This window comes from Mya arenaria, chromosome 15 (assembly GCF_026914265.1).
Source record: "Mya arenaria isolate MELC-2E11 chromosome 15, ASM2691426v1".
Taxonomy (NCBI): domain Eukaryota; kingdom Metazoa; phylum Mollusca; class Bivalvia; order Myida; family Myidae; genus Mya; species Mya arenaria.
Genome location: NC_069136.1, coordinates 3629668 through 3655543, shown reverse-complemented (window position 1 = coordinate 3655543; position 25876 = coordinate 3629668). Strand labels below are relative to the sequence as shown.

General features: G+C 33.4%; 2 protein-coding genes across 3 annotated transcripts in view; one reads left to right on the top strand and one right to left on the bottom strand.

Moving 5' to 3' along the window:
- The window catches only part of LOC128219697 (uncharacterized), a 36911-nt gene extending 19212 nt beyond the window's left edge, over positions 1–17699 (bottom strand). The window contains exons 1-12 of the mRNA XM_052927617.1: positions 17646–17699; positions 15825–15940; positions 15000–15070; positions 14625–14670; positions 13913–13962; positions 13229–13292; positions 11496–11576; positions 10725–10834; positions 9428–9462; positions 1815–1928; positions 1386–1562; positions 28–197 (exon numbers count right to left, since the gene is read on the bottom strand). Of these exons, the coding sequence (XP_052783577.1) occupies positions 28–197; positions 1386–1562; positions 1815–1928; positions 9428–9462; positions 10725–10834; positions 11496–11576; positions 13229–13292; positions 13913–13962; positions 14625–14670; positions 15000–15070; positions 15825–15920 (1014 nt within the window). The 5' untranslated portion in view covers positions 15921–15940; positions 17646–17699. The remainder of the gene's footprint in view (positions 1–27; positions 198–1385; positions 1563–1814; positions 1929–9427; positions 9463–10724; positions 10835–11495; positions 11577–13228; positions 13293–13912; positions 13963–14624; positions 14671–14999; positions 15071–15824; positions 15941–17645) is intronic.
- LOC128219696 (uncharacterized) lies at positions 2516–7624 on the top strand. 2 transcript variants are annotated; one of them, XM_052927616.1, is made up of 2 exons: positions 2516–2693; positions 3037–7624. In XM_052927616.1, exon 2 carries the CDS (start codon positions 3155–3157, stop codon positions 3722–3724), a length of 570 nt encoding a protein of 189 aa, XP_052783576.1. In that variant the 5' UTR covers positions 2516–2693; positions 3037–3154; the 3' UTR covers positions 3725–7624. The 2 variants fall into 2 exon arrangements, with proteins under 2 accessions (XP_052783576.1, XP_052783575.1); XM_052927615.1 differs by having other exon boundaries at positions 2516–2751.
- Positions 17700–25876: the final 8177 nt, after the last annotated feature.

The following is a 25876-nucleotide window of genomic DNA, read 5'->3' as shown; positions in this document are numbered from 1 at the left end:
CCATGAGAAGCTGTACAATAAACCTACCTTTACAGTGTCTCTGAAGGCTGGAGTGGGTGGGAGGGGAGATATGCATTTGGAGAGTGGACTCATTGACCAGGAGATGCTGTAGAGGCTTGCATTGTCATCAGAGTCAGATGAGAGGCTTGATTCTTCCTCTGTGGCAAGCTTCTGGTCACCATGGTCAACTGAACTGTCTGTTAGGAGAAAATTCTATGCTGTTTAAAAAGGTTTCATCATCTTTCGAAAAGTGAATTGTTTATTTTCAAAATAACATGTTACACTCACTAGGGTTCTTTAACACTCCAACAGGTAATGAAAACTGAAAAACAACATACAAATGTTCAAATCACGCCACAATTAAGGTAATTTGTTTATAATGATGCAATATAAACCCTGTTGAGTGTTATGTCTAATAAGTCACTGACTTAAGATCCAGAGGTCCTTGAATCCTGTTGCTGATAAAAACATTTAAAAATATATATTCCCCCACCCCAGATAAGTAGATCCAAAAATTTAACCATGGTAGAAATTCTTATCTTTCCCATAGGCAAAGAATAAAATGCCCGTATGGAACTCCTTTTTAATGGTCATCTTATTGTTAATTACCTCCCTTGTTGAAGACTGTTGTCTGTAGCATCATAGAAACCTTGTCTTGGTGCAATATTTTGAAAGCTTATTAATTGATTCCTGCCTCAAATGTCACCATAAAAAGGTTTTCACGCATCTTTCAAGAAACAATGCTTCACTCTCCTCAGAAATATTTAAAGACCGATTTCACTATTAACATAATCTGAATCACTGCACGCATATCTATGACAACCACAAATTATCACACATCCATACGCATTTATTTTCTCTACGCACAAAAGAGTTCCAGCCAAAAAAATACATTTTTACTTTATATTGTTTAACTGGGGTGGGAGAAAAAGCATCTACCATAGCCGCTCGTGTAAGATAGGTTCATCCCAACCCTTGCGCAGGGTGTTTTGCGGAAACTCGGTAAACATCGTTTCCGCAAAACAGCCTACCCTGGGGTCAGGATAAACCTTTCTCCCACCTCAGATAAGTAAAACAACCTACGCTCGGGTCGGAATGAACCTATCTTACTCTCTCAACCATGGAAGATACTTATAATCTCACACTGTCGGTCATGGAAGATACTTATAATCTTCTCCATTTGTCTTTGTTATCTTTATCTATCATAGATTTTTTTTTCTTACTGTCTTACCTTAAATATTTCTTAAAATTCCAGAAACTTTTTGCAATAGAGTACCAGCCCGACCAGCCAACCAAGCATGTTACCAACTTTGTACAGTAAAAATACAGATCATTTTGAAAAACAATATGCCTGCTGCTTTTAAGGAACCACTTACAACACCTACCTCTTGTCTGTGAAGTAGAACTCCTTTCAGAAACTGTTCTAGCCCGGCCTCTCCCGACAGGCGATGGTTTGAATATGCCCAATGGGCTCTTGAGGGGGGACCTACATGGCGATTTGATGGGGCTCTGACAAGTTCCTGACTTTGTACGCTTCTGGCGGTATGGGCTGGGGGTTGATTCTGGTAAACAGTTAATAAGCAGTTAAAATACATGTAAAGTCATCAATAACCTATGTGAATACCTTTATCTTTTTTGAGTTGGGGTTTAAGCTAACATAAAGGTAAACTTTTCTTACAACTCCACAATCAATGATACCACAAACCCTACGGTAAATTCTTATTTTTTCTTAAAGAACAGACACACAAAAAATTAAACAGTGCAAAATTAAGTAATTCAAAAAGTTCTTAAATCTGTAGGATACTACCACGTACTTGCAGTGAGTCTCAGTTTCTCAATCTTTTCTAGTGCGGACTTCAGCTTTATTTCCAGTGCAATACTCTCCCTCTTCATAGTTCTCTTCTCTTTCTTCAAAACTTTTATCTCCCCTGAAAACAGAAGGTTGCCTCCCTTTAATATTTAATCAAAGATACTGTTGTGAACCCTGAAAACAGGAAGTTGTCTCCCTTTACTGTAAACACATAAATAATTCTGTTTTCTCCTTGAAAACCACTTTACACAACATAAAGTTTCAAAAAAAATATAGTCAATTGTTTGACCTAGAAACATACTCTTTGGTCAAACATCATATTTAAGCATTACCAAGAATAGGTTTTGACCAGACATCTTTTTTTTACACTTCACCTGAGAACCTTCTTTATAACAGTATATATTCCATGATGAAGTTTTACCTAGACTTTATCGAGATAAACATAATGAGTTTTATGATGGTTGAGAAAAATGTGGGCTGTGTTATAATGTTCACAAGCAACATGTTGACATGCAGAACAGGGGACATCAGTTGAGCACAATGAGCACTATAAGATCAGGCAAATATTAAACAATAAGTATAAACAGTGACTTGCCTTTGCAAATTATTTCTTTCTGTTTTTTAAACTTCAACGTAAAACCATGAAAATTGAATCACTGTTTAAAAAAAACCCCACAACATATTAGTACATCATATGCATTTCAAGTCTATAATGTAGTTATTATAGTACGGTGCAATATTACTACACATCTTATCTTCATCACTATTTAGTAGGTGATGTTTGCTTTATCTATGTGAATTTGATCAGGGTGAAACTGACCTCATTTCTGGGATTTAAACGGAACATGCAGATGTGATAAGTCGGACAATTTAAACAAATAAGGTACCAGCTTCACTCTTGAAAGTTAGAACTGACATTTTTATTGCGAAATTTAAATCAGGTAAGTTAATTATAATTGAATTCAATTTTTTTTATTACAGAAATATACTGCTTTTAATGTTACTATTTGGGACAAATAGTTTTTGTGTACTTGAAGATAACATTAAATTGCACTTCATTATTTACTAAATTTAAAAAGTTTGACATATTACCTACATACATTATAAACTTCACAGCAAATCATGTTGAAAGGTATACATGTATTTCAGATTACACAGGACTATAACATATATAATTATCTTATGTTATACACTGTATTATAGTTTACATCTTATATTTGTTCCAGATTTTCTAGATTAAACTAACATCACTACTAATGGATTCCGCTTAAAGATAACAGGGAAAGCCACATTTATTCAGAACATTTCTTGGACAAGATCTGAAGATTCTGTAAATAAAACAAAATGAGAATTTCAAAATATTTAAAAACCATTATGCCATTTCTTTTGCTTGGGACTGTTTTGGCCCAAGAAGATGAAGAACAAGTGTTGAAAGTAGTTCCATATGGTGTTGCTATGCAACCAGGTGAGGAAGTGACCTTGACCTGCACACATTACCCAGAAGACTTAACAGCAGATGTCAAACTAGACTGGTTCCGACCAGACAATAATACCCCAATAAAGCAACTACTTGCAAACCAGTCTGTGATCAACTCAGATTCAGATATTTTGAGATTCCAAAGTGAGAATGGTACATTGACAATTGTAAATTCTTCTTTGAAGGACACTGGCAAATATATCTGCAGAAATGAAGGCGGAAGTCTCGAAATTGCAGCAGATATTAAGATTTATGAAATGCCATCATATTCGACTGAGGCAACAATTGTGATAGCCATAAATCTTGTGCTTGTTGCCATTTTTATTGTTTGTTCTTTGTGGACTTTTTTGAAAGAAAGGAAACAAAATACAAAGTCACAAAGAAAACAGAGACTTGGTCATCATGAGACAGCAAAACGCGCCTTGAAAGATATCTAAGACCATTCTGAAAAGTCATCAACCTATTTTCCATGTCTTTTAAGTTAAAGTCAAAGCTCAAATTTTTGACTGTGGAATTTTAATTACCAGGCTAGCTGGTTGCAATTGATCAAACACAAAAAAGAAAAGTGTGAGCATTGTTTTTTTATGTCAAGTAAAAAATGCGATAGACCTATGTTGAAATATCTTTTTATATCCTGAGGATATGTAAATAAAAATATGCATAATCATAAAGACAACTTATAAACATGAAGTACTGTAATAAATAAATATATAGTCATACTATAATAAATATAGTAAATCTTCTAGTGTTTCTAGATTTCACTGCTAATAGCTATATATCATGACACAAGAGGACCATGGAGAGTTTATAATTCTCACCATAGTTTTATTTTATATATTATAAGTTTATATTTAGTTTCTGCTTGACTTTGAGACAGCTTGAAGCCAATATCAATCATATTTAAAGGGACTAGACACCAGATGATACAAATGCAAAAAAATGTCAAAAACTTACATACAATTTATATGTTTGTGTAAAATGCATTGAATCTTACTTACTTATGTATCCCATCGCCTACAACACATGTATTTTTCGCAGTTTTTGTGATTTTTTTACAATTTGAAATTTACTGGGTTTGTCTACCACATAAATCCCAGTCATTTTAAAATTGCATTGGTATATGTATATGTACTAATCACGTGACTTTCACATGCTAAAAATACACACTATAAACTGGGAAACCATTATGCGCTATATTTTAACGGGTAAACTCAGCTGAGACAGCGACCAAAATATTCCTTTAATCATGTAAAATGATGTGTTATCGCCCATATACGAGCTTGTATTGACAATTCTAGGCTTGTTTTGTGGAAATTATGTATTTGCTGATTTAATGACTATCTGGTGTCTAGCCCCTATAAGTCTAACTCACAGAAACCGAACAGTTCTGGCCAAGAAAATGTTACCCTGATGGGAATCAAACTCACAAACTTGGTGGTGGTGTTAGTAGTTTATACTCCGGGTCCCGGCGTGAGCACATTAAAGGGTCCCAGAGTGACAGTTCAACCACCGCACACCTATCCTGGGCAGAACCAGTACTAGGTGCCTTCACCTCTGCAAGGAACTGACAACTTCTGTACATGCCAGTGGCAGTGGTACAGTGCGAATGGTCGTAGAAAGGATTTCATAACCAATCACAACAGAAGTGACCTGGTCCGCCCGGGAATCGAACCTGGGTTGTCCGATTCAGGGCTAACGCTCTACCGATTGAGCTAACCGGGCGGACTCACAAACTTGGAAGTGGGAAGTGAACCTATATACTATACCACTACAAGTATTACAATAACTCTTAAAATCAAAGCAAGAAACATTCTGTCAAAGTTCAATTCCATGAAGATTAAGGTAAAGAATGTGGATGCTAGAGATCTGACAAGCGATATGTTGAAGACAATTGATGAACACTGTCAGTATCAAGGCCTGTATTCACTAACATCCTGGGCCTAAGATTCAGACGAGTGAATTCTGAAATGCAACTTAATATCATCTGCATTGACATTTTTGACAAAGGATGCAGTCTGTACTTGTGTAACAAGTCATTCGTACCAGATACAGCTATTTCACCTTTAATAATAGCAATTGTACACCTCAATACTGCTGCACCTTAAATCTAAAATCTCAAACTCAGACGCAGAAAAGCAAACTTTTAAATGTTACAGCATATCATTGATATGGTTAATTTAACACATATTGTGTTGACTACTGTCAAACATTATATAATGCTTTTGATATTAAATTCAACAACTGTCTCCATCATTTTCTCCTCAAATTTAACAATGATATTAATATTTTCCCTTCTGAGCCCAGAGCCTCAAACTCAGACTCATGTCCTTAGGCCTAAAAAATAAATTGTTTGGTTAGGGTTACATCCTTAAAAAAAATAGGTAGGGTAGGTAGGCTTTTTTTTTTTTTTTATTTTTTTTTTTTATTATTTTCATCATTGGAGAATGGTGTTAAAGCTATCTTCTGTACAAGCATTTAAGGTTTAAACTTAATATTAAAAAGCAATTAAAAAAAAAACGAAATTTTTTTTTTTTTTTTTTTTTAGTTTTTCATTTTTTTTTCAAACTGACTATAAAAACGGTAGGGTCGGCGCCTATTCCGTAGGTAGGGTCGGGTAACCCGAACCAAATGTATTTTTTTCTTAGGCCTTAGTGAAAATGGCCCATAAGTTTAAGATTCAGACTCCCAAATGAAAACTCTTAAATGTGACCAAACCTTGAATATATATATTTCAACAAAAGTTGTGTAAGTCAAGATACTTGTAACAAATACAGTCCTTTAAACCAAGAACTTTTTGAATAACTATTTTACAATGAGTTTAAAATTAGCCGTTTTGAGCCTCAAGTCTTAAAATTTAGAACAGGGCTTCTAAACACCGACAATTTACCGGTCTGGACTGATTTTGACCACGCCGGACCTATTTCAGGAACAGAAAATAGATTAGAAATAGATTAAAAAAATAGGTCTGATTTTTTTATTTTCGATCTTAAACAGTAAAAGTCAGTAAAATTTGTAATTGACAAGATCACAACCATCAGAGATACGCGACCATCTGCTTTGTTTCAATGAACACTCAACACATTCACAATGTATTATGTTTTTGACATTTGTTTTTATATTTTTGTCTCAAAATCGGCTGATTTTTGGCATCAATGTCTTCAGTTCAGTTATATTAGATAAATCACAATAAAACAGATCTCAATTCATTGAAAAACTACAGAAAATTTGATTGTTCGCCAACACTTTTAGCTATAAAACAAACGAAAATATGAAAATCTTTTTTCAGCAATCTTATATCACTGGTTATCAGACAAATACGCAATCTTTGCCTTATTTCAAATCAAAAAAAGAATTTCTCAGAATGGTCAATCTGTGAGAGTGCAGCTTTAATATATCTAATAACATGAACATAAAGCTGCTGATGGTTGACTTGGTGAAAATACAGACACACTTGCACATTTTAGATTGATTGGATGTACAGATTCTATGTTTATCATGTAGCATAAAGATGTTATATACACTTAAATATAAAATGTAGTCTTCTTTCATTACAAAAAACTAGATCTTAAGATTCAGTCTACTACCGGTATATCATGTTTCAACCAAATAAGGAAAACATTTATGATAAAGAGCATGCTTTAAGCAATAGCAAGTTTTAATATCTTCTTAATGCATGTTATCCCATAATGCATATATAGAAAGCATTTAATCATAAACCTGATAAAAGGTAGATCAACTTAAAGTTGGGTCAAGATTTGTTTTAAGGCTTTTCACCCCTAATGAAGCTTGTTATTTTATTATCACATAAGCCATAATGCTGAACTTTGAAGCCCAGTGATTCCATGTACTACTGGAGCCACTTGGAATTGTTTGATGCTGAGAGTAGACAACCTAATTTTCAATATAAACTGGTATGATGGAAATTGATTTTGATAAAACTTGTAAATAGAGGACACTACATGAGTCATTCAACATTGAATTTTCATCGAACACTTTTTTCTAAATCTATGAAAACAATTGCCTTTGCTATGAAGAGAGCCAAATTTTTAATTTGTAAGTTTTTATTTACATTTGATTAATTTTATGAAACTGTTAGCATATTTTTCATTCTTTTTATAAAATGCTTCCGAGCAATATCAATATTTTATATGGGAATACCGTCATCAAAACATTAGATCATAAGGAACTGAATACCTTAACTTCACAAGGCATGTTTATCATGTTCCCAGCTAGCTTAGGATGGGTAGCAATATAGGACTTCACCTGACCAAGATAATTCACCCATTTACCTGATAACAACTAAACAAACAAGCTTGATAAGTCAAACTCACAGTTTTTCCTTACCAAAATGTCTTGTAAAGCTTGATTATGGTAGTGTTAATGTATATAGGTCAAAGGAAAGCTAAAAGATTGTCTATTAAAATCTACATTTTTAAAAACAATTGCCCAAACTTTTTCGAAACATCTCAAGTCCCTTAAAACTGGATGAATCTAAGCTCACTATTTATGTTTTTTTTATATAATTTGTATAATTTTTGAATTTTAAAGAACCTGGAGACTTTTGAAAGATTTTTAAAAGATATCCATGATAAACTAAATGTTATGTAAAATCAAGAGTAGGCAAGTAATTTTGCTAAATGAAATAGAGAATTTAAACCTGTTATGCTCAAGATGTTTCGAGAAATTTGGGTTTGTAGAAAGGAAAGAGTTCCTTTTTATGCCACAAATGTCAAAGACAGTTAATATGTTCTACATTTTAAATGTACTGTAGACAGGAGACAGTTCAATGTCATTACCAAATGTCAAGGACAGTAAATGCACTGTAGATAGGAAACAGTTAAATTTCATCCTACAAATGTCAAGGACAGTAAATGCACTGTAGATAGGAAACAGTTAAATTTCATCCCACAAATGTCAAGGACAGTAAATGCACTGTAGATAGGAAACAGTTAAATTTCATCCCACAAATGTCAAGGACAGTAAATGCACTGTAGATAGGAAACAGTTAATTTCATCCCACAAATGTCAAGGACAGTAAATGCACTGTAGATAGGAAACAGTTAATTTCATCCCACAAATGTCAAGGACAGTAAATGCACTGTAGATAGGAAACAGTTAATTTCATCCCACAAATGTCAAGGACAGTAAATGCACTGTAGATAGGAAACAGTTAATTTCATCCCACAAATGTCAAGGACAGTTAATACATTCTATAGACAAGGAAGAGTTCTTCTTATCCCACAAATGTCAGGGACAGGTTTTTAAATGCGTTACAGATACAAATGTCAAGGACAATTAATACATTCTATAGACAAGGAAGAGTTCCTTGTAATCCCACAAATGTCAGGGACAGGTTTTTAAATGCGTTACAGATACAAATGTCAAGGACAATTAATACATTCTATAGACAAGGAAGAGTTCCTACTTATCCCACAAATGTCAAGGACAGATTTTTAAATGCGCTATAGATACAAATGTCAAGGACAGTTGATACATTCTATAGACAATTAAGAGTTCCTTCTTATCCCACAAATGTCAATGACAGGTTTTTAAATGCGCTATAAATACAATGTCAAGGACAGATTTTAAATTTGTGCTATAGATACAAATGTTAAGGACAGTTAATACATTTTACATAGACAAGGAAGAGTTCCTTCTTATCCCACAAATGTTAAATACAGATTTTAAAATGCACGATAGATACAAATGTCAAGGACAGCTAATACATTCTACATTTGTTTCCTATCATATTTGGCATGATATATATTTACTTCTACAATTTACACATGTACTTTGTATTTTATATCATCAAAATATTTAAGATATCCTTTTACTTTATAACTTGTTTTATTTTTTTATTTAATGTTAATTTTGAACCTATAAACTGTAATTTACTTCAAGTAATTGGAGTTAATTGGCTTTTAACTTGACCTTGACCTTTGACAGGGTGTGAGCTTTTGGCATTATTAATTTAAAAAAAGCAAAGACACAGGCACCCTAACCTTACAAACTTATGCTGAGCAAAGGTAATACCAATATCCAATATGAATTATTTATGATATCAATCAATCAAGGGGCAACTATTCATTTTTTGAGAAAATAAAACCTGAAAGAAACGAACTCTTGCAATTGATACTTACTTCTATATTCCTTGGCAGCACCTCTGTCCAGTTTTCTGAAATGACGATATAAAGTTATCCTTCAATTGTACATAAGAGTTGTTATTTATACAAACAAGAGCAGTCATAGAGACAGCGCGCTCAACTATTCAGCACCGTTTTCAGTTTAAGGGTTGAAAAGTTTTGGGAAAAAACATACATGGATCACTGTTAGATTAGATTTCAATGCAATTCATGATGTGCTGAGATATTAACATAAATGCGGTTACATGGAAAGTTTTAACCAGAATTTTTAAGTCTAATAGTTAAAGGCCATTATTTGCAAAATACAGTTATCTAACTTGGTTATTCAATTAAGTTTGGTGGTTGAATACCATTGTATAAGTCTCAATGCAATACATGAAGTAGTTGCTGAGATATTATCCTATGTGTGCTAACATGCAAGACCTTAACCAGAATTTCTAATTCGCATAATAAAGGGAATTATATAATATGAAAGATAGAGTTATCTTACTTGATTAAAGATAAAGAAGAAGGTTAATTGGTTGGGAGCCTGTTTATAAAGTTTCAATGCAATACATGATGTATTTGCTGAGGTATTGACTTAAAAGTGGTTACATGCAAAACCTTAACCAGAACTTCTATGTCAAAAAGGGGCCATTATTTGAATTTAATGCAAACTAGAGTTATCTAACTTGGTTAATTAAGTAGGTTGGATGGTTGAGTACCATTGTATCAAGTCTCAATGCAATACCTCAAGTAGTTGTTGAGATATTAACCTATGTGTGCTTACACGCAAAACCTTAACCAGAATTTCTAAGTCAAATAATAAAGGGCAATTATTTAGATTAAATGCAAACATGAGTTATCTTACTTGGTTAATTTAGTAGGTTGGATGGTTGAGTACCATTGTATTGAGTCTCAATGCAATACCTCAAGTAGTTGCTGAGATATTAACCTATGTGTGCTTGACCATTGAGCATTATTCATACTCTACAACTCCTGCTTTGCATTAAGAAAGGAGCAGGACTTATGGACATGCAATGTCAACAAATAATCATTATTCATATCCTACAATACCTTCTTGGCCTTAAGAAGGGGCAAGACTTGTCAACCATTGATCATTGTTCATACCCTACAACACCTGCTTTGCCGTAAGGAAGGGGTAGGACTTCATTCATTTCAACCATTGATCACTTTTCATAACCTACAAGCCATGCATTGACCTAAGCAAAGGGAGAAGACTTGCTTTTATCTCAACCTTTGATCTTTTTTAAGCCATTGCTTGAGAAAGAATCTTTAGACTCTAGATACTTACCCTACTTCAAGATTTTTACATTTAACAAGCAGTTCCCTCTTTTCTGACTCGAGTCTATCAATATCTGCTGCGCTGGTGTAACTGAGGTGCTCATACTGACGCGTTATCCCCTGAAAAGAGTTAGAAACAGTTTTCATCCATGATCAACAGTGAAGTTTTGTTTGCATGTACATTTACAAGATGCGTGCTCGGTACGAGTGTGGGTATGTTAATTTCAGAACACCGTCAGACTATTCATGGGTGTCAGCTCCAGTAAAGTGTCAGTCTTGTTAGTTTGTGGGGCAATGACAGAAAATACAGAGTGTATCCCAGGTTAGAGCTACTCTGGTAGTTTAACATGCACCAGTGCATCACACTGACACACTGGCATTAGGGTTTATCCTTTAATGTTCCAACCAGACATTGATTAATATATTTAACATAGAATTGTGTTTGCAACTCCTTAATTGGTTGCACTTTACAGCCACTGTTAAGATTGAAGCATAATTTTAGACTTTGTTTAGCAAAAATGAGTTTTCCAAATTTCTTTATTTTACATATTTAACTAGATACTAACTGTGATTTAGTCAAATAAGACATCTGTTTAAAAAAGGGAACTATTCTAAGTTTCTTTTATTATTTTCAAGGCTCACTTTTTAATTACATTATATAGTACAAATAATACACACAGGCCACTCACATTTCCATACAGCAAACTATAAAACAACAGATGAATTTTTCATTACAGATTGGTTGAATATATATATATATATATACATTGGCTGTACTCACTTCAAGGGAGATAACTTTGTCAGTAAGGTTCTGGGCTTCCTGAGTCTTCTCCCTTAGTTTGGCCTCCAACTGGGTCTTGTTCTGGAAAATTATCTCAAATTAATACTTTTTTTTTGAACAGAACAGATTTTATTTTCACTTAAACTTATACAGTTTTTCGTGATAAACATACATATTGCATACAAATACATAAATTGTATACAAATACATGAATTGTACATTTATACAATGTAGTAAGCAGACACATAATAAACGGATAGCTATGGATGAACTAATATAACTAAACTTTAAATGTTGTTTAACATAACATATGACATATTTCGTTACAGAGTTATTTTGGAACATAATATTGTCTTAGATATTGTTCAATATAAGAACATAATAGTCACGGAAACATGTGATGCATGATATTTTGTACTGATTGTCATTACAGAATATTTGACATATTAACAACTCAAAATTGCATATATCAAACGATATAAATGTTGTATTATTCATCGATATGAATCTTACAAATAATAATGATATCAACAAGTTTACATACATAATCACAATACATGTAGCTACACATGTACCAACATATCATATCTTATTTTAAAAGCCTCCATTCCATTCCATTGTTGTTTATATTCATCAACAAGGCGTTGCTTAAACATAGTTATAAAATGATTTTCATTAATTTGTTCATCATTACACCATACATAATAAAAACCAATACTCAACTTCTTTAATAGTGTAAATTAGTTGTAAAATTGTAGGGGTGTTAATAACCCCTAGGTACTAATACCCTTCTGAGGAAGGTTGAAAGTTGGTTCATTGTGTTTACAGTAGTTCATTAATGTTTTTAGAGCACAGTCTTGTTTTGGCAAGTAACTCAGCAAAACCACTCGCCAAAAAGGTTTTCAGTGTTTAACTTGAACAGAAGAGTTCATATTTACCACTACCTATATGTACATATTGTTCATTGTAGCTTCCACAATTAGATCTGTTGTTTTTTTCATTTTGATGCCCACCAGCAAAAAACTTTTAAGTTCACTTGTGGTAAAAAAAGCCCTCACTTGATAACGATGAACCACCAGTACATATTAATTAGCTTTCCAGTGATCAGACAATGTGAACAAAATGCTTTGATGTCATTGTTCTGTGAATGAATCAATGTGTGTTGATATTTCGGAAGTCATTTTCAGATAGAATTGATAGACTTTGTTAGTTAAATCATTCAGAAATTGTTTAGGGGCAATACTTCATTCAAACAGAGCACCAGCCAGATCGGTCTGTGTTTAGTACTGTTTACACGGGGAAAATTGACGATTTGAATTTGCTGTACTCTTTCCGACTAAAGAAAAACACGAGAATTGGACATTAAATTATGCTTGTTTGTCTTAAGACAATATAGTTATACCAACATATCGCACACCATTTTAAAGGTAATTGACTCTTCTTTCCATGTCATTTATTTAAAAATGGATTGTTTTTATGTTGGTTGAGAAATTTGCATAAAACTGGACTCTACCGTGAAATCGGGTAAGTTTGAGTTACATACCTTGTTTCTTTTTTGTTTATCAAAGACACTAAATATTTTCAGATGTGTTGTTTATCTCATTGTATGTACCGAAAATGGTTTTAAACAACATTTTAGTGACAAACAATGATTCAGATGCCTGTGGTTAATTCCCCCACCAAACTACTTGCTCTTATAAAACATGTACTGATCATTATGAACAGATTCTTACCGCTCTTAAGGGCTCTGTATCCAGTAGCGATGCCTTTAGCTGAGCTTCAAGGATCTCACATTGCCTAAAATGTATAAAATAAAATAAAGATAAAATACAACCTTCATTCAAGAATTATGTTATGATTTTAAATATTATCAACATATAGGCTTTTGCAATTTAACACACAAATGTTTGCATCTTGAACACACAGCTATTTGCATTTAACACACAGCCATTAACAGTCATTAGCATTTTTACATACAGATGTTTGCATTTTTAACACACAGCCATTTGCATTTTTAGCACACAGCCATTTGCATTTTTAACACACAGCCATTTGCATTTTTTAAAATACAGCCATTTACATTTCAAACACACAGACATTTGCATTTTAACACACAGCCACATACATTTTTAACACACAGCCATTTGCATTTTTACACTCAGTTGTTCGCATTTTAACTAACACATGGTTGTTTGCATTTCAACAGAGTCGTTCCACAAGGTCACTTATGGTTTTAATAGGATCATTTGCATTTATTATATAAAACCAGTTGTATATTCACATAGTCATTTCAATTTTTAGCATAAAACCATAAGCATTAAAGAAAATACATACCACCATTTTGATTAAATATTCGTTTCATTACAAGTGATTTGATATTAATCCATCATTAATTTAAAGAAACAATAGATACAAACCGTTGGAACTTTTCAGCTCTCTTGTTTGCATCATCCACTTTCCTACACTGCTGCTCGTAATGTTGATAAGGTCAAGGACAATACTTCAAGGACAATCATGATCCATCCTATCTAATAGCCTTTTATGGGACTATTGAAACAACTACATATACATGTTATTTATGATGTAAAACACTAACCTGTTATGTGGACCATTTTGGGAAATAAATACACTCTTAAAAGAGATATTTCCAAATGACTATTTGAAGTTGACATAAGGCTTTCACCCAAACTTTAAGCATTGATCAATGTTTTTCACTACATGTAACTCACTGTCTACTATCTATACTTGTAAGCAAGCAAAGTCTCTTTCGTAATAATTATTGCAGCAGAAAAGTTCTGTTTGAAAACAAACTTTTGTTTTCAATGATAAGCGCAGTGATCAAAGTTAACGCAAGTCACAAGTACAGCACTGATAGTACTTTCAAGCTTGTTCTTATTTTAGATTTTATAAAGCTTGACTCATTAGAAACTTTCGAGGCCAAGCACTATTGTAAGAATCAGGGCTTTTTTGCCCAATAGCCTAATTTCATTGAATAAAAATCAATTATGACAAAAAACTTCTTATAAAACATACATAATTATACACATGGTATTTGTGAGAAGAATGCATGATTTTGCTTGATAAATCATTAATAAATTTTATATATTTTCCAATATTTATACAGGTCACAAAAAGGATATCATCACATTTGGATTTGTACTTCTTTATCAGCAAACTGAAACAGACATAAAACAATAGAGTAAATACTAAATTATTCACTTCCTAACAAAAGAAATTATGTCAGGGTTTATGTAAGGTTTTGTCGGAAAATAGCTCATTGAGCTGATGTTTGTTGTTAACACATACCCGATTTTAAATAAAGATTCTTGTATCTAGCTAAAGATATATATTTAGGCTTCTGAATTATCATTTCTATGTATCATTGATTTCTTCCCAGATAAAGTATTGATAAAACATAAAATATGACATATAAAAAAAGGAATATTTCTAATCAAACAATGGTAATAATATTCAGCAAAGTAGATTAATTCAATAAGTTCATACTCTGTTGGAATGATTTTCTGTTTTATCTTCTGAAAGCTCTGCACCCGTTCGTCTTGTAGCTTCTTTATCTCCTGAAATTGGAAAATACAGGATACTACATGAGTGGCCATTCAATAAGGAATTTACAAATCAAGTCTTCTAAAGTATTTAAAACAAGAGCTGTCACAGAGACAGTGCGCTTGACTATTCCACCGCTTTTCAATGTAAGGGTTGAAAAGTTTTGGAGAAACATGCATGGATCACTGTTAGATTAGATTTCAATGCAATACATGATGTGCTGAGATATTAACATAAATGTGGTTACATGGAAAATTTTAACCAGAATTTTAAAGTAGATGAAACTGGAATAACCAACTTTAGTCAAAACAGGGCAAATTTTCCAATCAGAAAGTACCTGGCTCAATTCCGAAGTTGGTGAGAAAAACACACAGATCAAAAGCTTTGATATCAGGATTTAAAACACACATCAAATTACTGTCATCAAAATGAGAGGTTTAGACAATCAAGCCCCAATATTCAAACTAGTGATTGACATTAAAAAACCAACGAGGCCTGCTATATAAATTTAGAATTTAAGGAAGCCCAGAAAGCAGTTTACCAGTGCAGGGCTTGTATAAAATTTGACCACTGGAATTATGACACCAACTGCAGTCATAGACATAAGTCTTTTGGATGAACAAGCCTGAATTCATATACAAACTCCTTGGCATTACATTTTTGAACAAGCCCTGCTGTATAAAACCCAGAATTTAAGCAACCCCGAAAAGCATTTTACCAGTGCAGGGCTTGTGCTAATTTCAACCACTGCAACTGTGATTCTTATACCTGTCTTAGGTTGTTACAGCTTGAACACCAGGAGGGCGTGTCCATGTTCAGGTCAGGGGCCACTAGTCCCTCTAGATCATCCATCAGTGGATCCATCTCAAATAGTCAGACCTTACCTGCAATGGTTATCACAAAATTAACAAAAGTAATAAAATCTATTCATCAAAGGTCTATTTTAATAAACGTAAGCACACAAGAAAACTCAAAAATGGACACTTCATTACAACCGTTTGAGTCCGTGACGACCCCTGGCAAATCTTATTAAAACCTAACCATGCATGTTAGAACTATTTGTTACGACAATAATGAATTCAATCAATTAATGAAGTATTAATTGCTTATGTGGTGTATACAGATGTATTCCAATTTAAATCTAAAATACTCGAATGCCTCTTGATTTGTGCATTTTTGTGTCATCAGCAATCAATCTAGTCTAAAATAATAGACATGCTATACTGCATTTTTCCAATCCCTGACATCCAAACGGGTTTGTGCAAAAGAGGGGGTTTCATAAGATATTGAAATTGTATTTAGAGAAGTATTTTATGTTTAAAGTACAGTAAAATCCCTATATGCGACCACTCTATTTTCACGACCAACCCGCTAGTGAGACCGATTTTTTTCAGACCCGATTTTTTCCCTCTATATTTCAATGGTTGTAAACCTCGTAAATACGGGCACCCCGTTTTTCATGTTATTACATGTTATTATTTGAACAATTTATGAATGGATAAATGACTGAACTTTTTATTTGTTGTCTGCTTGATTTGAATTTCCTATAAACCCATACTACAAATACCTAGAAATACATGTACATAGTAAGAGTCCAAGGAATTGGACCCCTTGCCCATTCACAAACCTAATATACTTAATCTCAGTAATGAGACCACCCCGCTAATAAGACCATTTTCCAAAAGTCCCATAGGTGGTCTATTCATATTTTACCATGTAAGTGCAATTATATTTTGCACAAAACAAGCATTACATAAATTAAAACACAGGATTTACCTTTCAAATAAAATGGAACTTGACTGACTCAGACAACAATTATGTCAAGAGTAAGAACTCGATCACATCCAGCAAGCTTTGAGGATATACCTTGTAAATACATTGTAACAACTTGGCCATGGCCAAAGTGTTCCGTTTGTTGTAAAACTGTGAACCGCAGCCTTACAGGTGCCCTTCATGCGTATATTATTATGTTTTGACAGAATGAAATGAAGAAAAACATCTTACACTCATAATAACTTGTTGGATATTTATTTTTCTTGTATGGAACTAATAGAAGATTACATTATCTTGTAATATTTATTGTTTTGATGATCAGTCAATGTACAATTATTTCATGGGTGCGAAACAGTGGCTCCAGCTTTTTTTAGGAGCTGTATATAAAAATGAGCCAATGACACTTCAGAGATAGAGCAAAGGAACAGAGTAATATTGCAATTATAAGGGCTTATTTAAGAAATCAGGGAATGCAGTGCCATATAAATATGTTTAATCACCACACGTGTATTTGGACGACAATCATAAGGCACTATATCAGTAATATTCGCTATTGTTTATATACATAATTAATAAATTTATTTGATAAGTAACCGGCATAATCAGAGATCTAATGGCGGCCTACGTTGATGTTACATGCGGAAGAAATTGGCATTGAAATCTATTTTTTCCATGTTCACAAATCTAAGAAAGAAAGAAACATTAAAGTTAAGGCACCTAAGTTTGGATCACATCATTAAAAACAACTTAGATTAGTTCAATTATACATATTCAGTTATGACATGGAAGTATAATGCAGAAAAAGGCAGAAATTACCTATCAAACCATGAAAATCGTTTTTAATCATTTCTACCGGAAACTATCCCGGAAGTTATTACACACATTAAGCGAAAGAATAATGACACGAAAGAAAAAAACACCACTGGAAATTGGGGTAAATACCACTATTAGTTATGAACAAAATAATGAGTGTGTTTGACTCAATGGTAACAATTTGATTAATGTGAAAAACAGTGATATTCGATATTAACCAGAAAAGAATAGAACAGATATACATCTCGTGAGCATTGGAAGTAAGCGACAGAAGTCACGCCATACAGTTATTTTTATCTTGTGCGACTCGCTGATTATTTTTTTGTTTATCTGTCTATTTTATGTATTCTGCTTTTATTTATTTCATCATTGTCGTACTGTCGCAAGTCTGTAGTTACGACAGCGTTGAATAACCCTTTTCCGGAATCCCTAAATGTTTGGGGATGGAATAACCGTCACAAGATCCTAGTGATTTCCAGGATCTCTAGTGTAAATGATGATTGCCGTAAGCCCATATTTACGACAGTTTTGCAGATACTTATCTTCCAGTGTCTTTAACGTCTGAGAAGGTAAACTGGTAAAACTATCGCAAGTACGACAGTGTTGCGTATAGTCACGATATTGTGCGTTAAGTTGTTTTTAAAGCCTTTGGACATTCATTATGTTCCTTTATCAGTCGCCAAAAAAACTCGTGAACGACGCTGAAGCGTTTGTTGATATGGGCTATGCTTCCAATGATATCTGATGTTTGAGGCGGAGAGCCGCTGCAAGTTCTTAGTGACAAAAATGTTGTATTTAATTATTTTTCATGATATCTGATGTTTGAGGTGGAAGCCCGTCCAAAGCCCATACTAACGGGAGTGTTGCATGCTTCGGTTTCCCATATCTCTAAGGTTGAGGTGGAAAAAACGCCACAAACCCTAGTAGGGACAGTGTTGTATGCAGTTATTTTCCAGGATGTCTAATAATTGAGGCGGGAAACCGCTGCAAGTGCTTAGTTATGACATTGTTGCATACTTCTACATCTCATGATCTCTAATGTTTGAGGTGAAAAACTCGTCACTGACCTTAGATATGACAGCGTTGCATAAACCTATTTTCGCGGATCTATGATATTTGAGGTGAACATCCGTCACAAGCCCTATGTAACGACAGTCTTGTTTGAACTTATGTTCCAGGATTTGTGATTTTTGGGTGAAACAACCACGCAAAACCCTACTGAGCAACGACAGACACGCCTATTGGACGTATGCTCCACCACTTATGGTAATGCAAAGAAAGTGACCTGTCAACACTTCCGTGGTGTAGCTGTGACTTTTGTTTATTTGTACATACGTTAATATGATCTATCTTTGACTAAAGTAGTGGCGATGTGGAGTAGTTGTAGCGCCGTAAATATTGATTTGCGCTAAAAGTTGATATGGTTTAAAGCCTTTACATTTGGGTGCCAATTTACCGTTCATTGTTATTCTTGTTTTGCCCCAAGGTTGCGGAAGCAATATAACATGCAAAATACCTTAAAAGGAAGTGAAAACAATTCCAAAAACGGAAGGGTGTGTGTCGGTGTACTTTACCATATAACTGATCCTTCCAGACTTGAAGCGACCCGGAAGTTTGGCATGTAGGTTTGCTTGCGGAAGGGTCGCAATAAAAGCTTTTCTTTCATAATCTTTCAATACCATATTGATAATTACATCGGTTAAGCTAATACCGTAACTTTCTATGGAAATTTTGCTTCAAAGGTGTTTTCAGCTTAATTTGCATCGCGAAGGGTTTTGTGGAGTTCTTTTTCGCTTGGAATAGCGACTTCCGGGGCGTCATCTGCTTTTTGGAACAGTCAAATGAAGGAACTTTACACATTTTCTCTTTTTTCTGTTTGTCAGAAACAATCTCTTTTTCTTGAAAGTCCTCAACTGCAATGTATAATGACTTATGTGTATTTTGATTAACGTATACAAAGTCAACAGTTTTCTCTTTAAATTGTATGACACTAAACCAAACCAGAGCGCAATATATATATATATATATATATATATATATATATATATATATATATATATATATATATATATATATATATATATATATTTGAGAAATTGACAGGCTTTCAAGGAACATATCATTGAATAATTGTTTTGGTATAGATTATCAATATAATAAAAATCATATACATTAATGAACGTTAAGTCCTGCCACAAAGGCTAAAAGCATTTGTCTGTCTGATACTTAATACTCTCAAAAACAATTCGTTTTACTCGTCCAAGTCAAAATCTTAAATTTGACTTTGAGTGCAAATTATAACTTCTTATTGCACCCAATACACCCAACATTCCGACTCACCAGACTTCACTTGTGGTCTTAAGTGGCAATTTTATTGTAAAATACACCGGCACACACCCACCCTACTATTTTCTGTATTAGTTTCACTGGAAACGTAGACAAATATTTAACAAAAGCACCTTTATTCAAACATTATTTCATGAACATACTTTGTGCTAACATACATTCTACCTATATAAATCGAAGATTTTAAATGACTTTTGTTTTCAGACGAGTTGAATATGAACAATCCCATAATTTTGTGTCTAATCAGATCAATATTCAAATATGGTATTGTCCAATAACAGATTGGCGGATGGTTGAGTTGCCAAATTAAGAATTATTCAGAGTTTAGTAACAATGCCAAAAAGGAAGTTTGTCACATAACACTGTATTTATTTTCAACTGTTATAAAGATAAGAATCTCCTTAATTCGTTTGAATGCCTTTTCATTATCCAAACAAAACCAAATAGTTTCATATACTCGTATTTTGTAATGTAAATTGAGAAACTACGAATGCAGAACGAAACGAATTAAAGGGACTCGATCAAAATGTTCATGTTTTCGCATATTATTTTCTTCATTCAATTAAGTTTAGTCGTTTTGTTCATCCATTTGAATAAACACCAAATGAACAATATTTCAAATGAATGTACATTTAACATATCGTCAATGTCATTGTTCAAGTTGTGTGTCTCCAATAGATGCATTGGTATCCGTGTTACAGATTTTTTTTTAAAAATAACGATTATTTAATGACATGCTTTTGTAAAGTGACATTACAAAATAAAAATGGTTATTAATTAATTAGCTATATAACTCCAATGTGAGTGATCTTACAAGTATATAGAAACACCACCATAATTATGTAAATTACATATGGTAGTATTTTAGTCATTTTAGTTTGCATCATCAGCTGGAGTTATTAATAACTGATCCATGTTCGGTAACATTTGTACATACAACATGGAGGCACCTTACATGTCAGCTACGCACGCCCAGGGTCGGTCGTTGGCTTGCACCCAGGTTGCCTTTATTACGCAAGTGCCTGTATAAAATACATGTATATCGTATTGTTTTATGTTTTTGTTATAGTATCCTTTATACGTAATTTACAGTGACCTAGATCGTCGCTACCATCAGAGCATTTTTTATGATGAATACATTTTTGGGCTATTCAAATTATTTTCTCAATATTGAAGGGGTACAATGTTGTAGATAGATTTACAAAAAACAACGTTTAAATTTAATGGCATTGTATGATGAACCCTGGTTCGATTCCCGGTCTGGGCGAATATGTGAGTTTGGTTTGTGGACACCAGGTCGGATATGTTGGTTTCCTCCGGGTACTCCGGTTTCCCCCACAACACAAGACCACACTATCGCGCAATATCGAGCCAACGAGTGTGATTATTATAAGTTTTAATAGTTTGTTTCACAATCGTTGTAAAATTAATAAATTTAAACTTATACGTTTTACCTTACTAAAACAACAACAACAACAACCAAGCAACGCACAAGATCCCTGTAAAGGTAAAAGAATGAGCTTTCATATATTGGGCTTTCAACTTATATTTAAAGCTGCATTTTAACAGATTGACTTTTTTGACAACTTTTTTTCTCTTTTGTCTTGTTATGAGCATATTATGTGTAAATGTCTGGAAAGTAGTTTATTTACAAACGACCAGAACGCAAATTTTAATATCTACGTTCAAAAATGTATGTTTTATGGCTAAGGCTTTACTAACGCTTCAAGGAAAATGATAAATTTCGACAGTTTTCTAAACAATTGAAATCTGTCCTATTGGTAGCTATCTCATATGACTGAAATGAAGGCATTGATGCTAAATTGAGCTGATTCTGGGACAAAAAATGCTAAGTTGTCAAATCTGTCAATCTGTGAGAGTGCTGCTTTAAAAAAAACCCCAAAGTATCGCTAATATATTTCTATCTGTTCAAAAGTGACGTTTTGGTTTGATATATAGGTAGAGCGCAATCATTATAAGTGTCTTGTTCAATTGATCCATTGTGATTTAGTCCTCGTTATTCGTTGATAATGTTTATAAGACTTATTGTGCTGGCCAGTCAAGTGTGACTGACTCTTACTTGTCTGAATTCTTGTGAAATGTAACATGATCGCTGGTTGTCATCGACCAATGGCTGCTTTCTGCTCTATTACATACAGACTTTTAATATATTTTAAAACTGTCCAATGTATTATGATATAAGGAAGGAAGTTAAACACAAAACAGTCGTTAACAGCTAATCTTGAATGGTTAAAATTGTCAATTGCTGCCAGAATTCAATAGCCATCAGTATTATTTGCCATTGACAGGTTATACTTATTATTATTTCATGGAATATCGTTATGTACCAACAGACATGTATGACACACGTATAAACCTGTTTTAATGATATTAATATATAAATTATGATAATTGCATGCAATGTATTAGGTAACCAATGAAATCATGTTGAGTAATCATGACAAGTACTGAACAAGATTCAATTGTACAAGTCGAGGTGTGAAAGCGAAAATATTCTATCTGCTTCTTTATTTAATGTCACTTTGAACCTTATCGCATTCATCCCTCGAAGTGAACATAAGCATAGGAAATATCATATAGGTATATAGAAGTGGCGTTATTCCAAAGCGAAAGTATGTACCCACCCATGTTTGCAGGAGGCATATAAGGACAAATAGTCAGCGCCTGATTTCTGTAAGTCGGGTTTGTGACTTGCCCGATGAGTCTGCAATCTAATAGGAATGGTGACTGATTGATGTGTTTTTGTTTTCGCATTTTTGCGTCGCCTGATAGCATTTATCGCCCTTTTTATCTCGAAACGGCGAAATGGCAAAGTATAGCATGTTCTGGTTCCCGGCATTTAATCATACAGTTAGATCTTTGCGTAGCAGAAAGGGGAAGGAACTCCAGACTAAGTATAGCAATTATATATGACGGTACAATATTACACTCTAACATATATATATATAAAATTATAAAAAAAAACAAAGAATCATTCAATACAATCAGGGAAGAATGACGGGTATTAATTAAAATAATTGAAACGACCGCTTTCTGTGACATTTCATTTGATTATAAAAGCCAACGCCAAAATGTAATCAAGAGCAGAAATTAATGTATGAGCAAAAAAAGTGACATTGTAACTCCCTTCTATAAACACTCGTACTGAGCGTCGTTAGATAAAAGCTTACTATTTTGATTACATTCACATCTAATGAACGCACTATGTTAGAAAAACAGCTAATATTACTATTAAAAATATATTTGTGATTGGTTAGTTGATATTTTATAGCGGTAATTGACATGTATAAGATATACATAATTAAATAATCATCTTAAAATGGTTAATAATAGTCAGTGTTTCGGTTGCCAAGTTATTAAACGTGGTCATCCGGAACTCCGCACTTTAAATAGTACCGTCCGTACTAGATAATTGTAATTTATAATAAGAGGATCCATTTCCGGACGTGAGATGCATGATACGAACAGAACAGATAAGAACTGAACATATACATTTCACGTTGTAACAACAACATTTATACTTAAACGTATCCACTATCCTGTCGTAGTCCTATAATGAAATGAAGTAAAATGTCCTACATTAAAAAAACAACATCCCTGACTGTATGTAAGCGGCGATTATGTTGCCTAAATTGAAAACTCATTGTGAAATGTAAATACTTGGTTCAAATCAACAGAGCAATTAACCAATAAGCTACAGCCAAATATAAAACCAACACTCTTATACAATGGAACAGATGCAGATAGAGAACAAGATAAAGTTGAACTCCGTAATGATTTCCTCCGCTCACAATCTCATCTATACAATAAAGATATTCCTCTTGTGGATATTTCTGTCTCTGGTTAATCATTGAGTACATTCATTATCACTCACAAGAACATGTCAGATGCAATCATGCCCATTGACTCAAGTAAGGCCAGTTGTCCAGATCGCATCAGTCCACGTTCGTCAAGGGAAGGTGTTGTTCTCTGTTACAGTTTTTCAAGTTTATAAGGAAATCTTGTTTCCCTCTGACTGGAAATTGGCAACTGTTACAGCCGTTTTCTAAACAATATCTGATCCGTGGAACCCTGAAAACTATAGACCTATTTCTTTTTTGAGCTGAATTGTGAAGAGAACGCAAAACTATGTGTCGACAACTATTTTAACAACTATCTTATTTTAGTTCATTCCAATCTGGTTATTTCTGGCCTTTATCATAGGAAGGAAGTAAGAGCAGTCTGAGGCATATATAAAACGTCTGATCGGGGCATGCACAATGGGCTTAATCACAAAATTGCATCTCTTGGCGCCCAATGAAGCCTTCTACGATGGTTCGAACAGCTTTTGTCCTCTCGTAAACAAACTGAAGTATATACATACATTATCTATACAAAAAGTTTCAGGGTTTTCTTCATTTTTGACAAATAATGGACTGGATAGCAATTATGTAGTTTAATCGTGATTAACCATTGGATGTAATCTTGTGTAAATCTGTTTGATTTTAATCCTCTAATTTCTTATGCTCAAGTGATTCAGACGGAATTTAGTCCGGACAATTATAGTTATAAAAGAGAACAGAACAGAACAGAACAGAACAGAACAGAACATTTATTGTTAATTTGAACATATACAGTTCATCGTTGTTACAATAACATAACACATGGCATGGCAATAATTGATAAATGCGAGAGTGCATTATACATATATACATATATAAACTATCAATGATTTCAACATGTTAAAAGTTAAGCATTATTATTCAAAGCAGTATATCGTAGCTTAAAAGCATGTTTGCAATACAAAGCTAGTTTTCGTAGACATGCAGCATTTTCCGAGTTTAATAATTGAAACATGCTTTGTCTTGCATAGTAAAATTTAGTTATGTATTTTTTCCTAATGTCATTATGTTTCGGACAAATGAAAACAAAGTGATATTCATCTTCGATATCATTATGAACACATAAAACACATTTACGTTGATTTCTTTCAATATTAACATATCTGCCTCTTTCAACATTTAACATATGAGAGGACAATCTTAATCTAGCAATAATATTCCTAAGTCTATAGCTATACAATTTATCTATATACGATGACATATGAATAGTACATTTTAGTTCTCTGTATAACACTAGTGAACTTAATGAGTTTATATCATTTTTCCAATGTCCAATGAATGAGTCGATTAACCGTCTTCTAAAATTAGGAATAAAATAATCAATATTAATCGACTCCGGATATAACCATACTTCATTGAATCCTGCATTTTGTAATATAGTGCGTACATTAGAACACCAATTGTTTGAATTTGCGTTATTTTCCGCATCATATCGAAGGCTTTGCAATGTATTGTATAAAATGCAATGTTATAAAAGAGATATACTGGCAATACCAATTCACTTCATACTTTCTTGCAGTAAAATACAAAAAAAATAATAATGAGGTTTGAATCAAAGTAGAAGAGCTAAAATATATTTTCCCAAGAGGATGTGCGTTATAGTAGTCAACACATTAACTTAGGGGGAGGATAACTTAATCATCTAAACCATTCCCTTATTTTATTAATATTATGAAGGAAACTTTTGTTTACATTCCGGTAATGGTGTTTTGTTCAGTTTTATTTTACGAAAAGATAATACTGACGTTTGATATATTTTTTTTCGATCTTACATTCGAGTCAAGAATTTTGATTTAAATTGCTTAAAAACGATTGATCAGACGTTTTAAAATATCACGTCTTATCAGAAAGCGTAACTCTATACGTTAAACCAATTTTGTATTCTATGAATGGGCAAGGCGATGAGTATTGGGTAATTCGTTTATTACTTTTATTGCAGGTTTTGCGAAATACACTTTTAAACGCCGTATATAATTTCAGCGGACG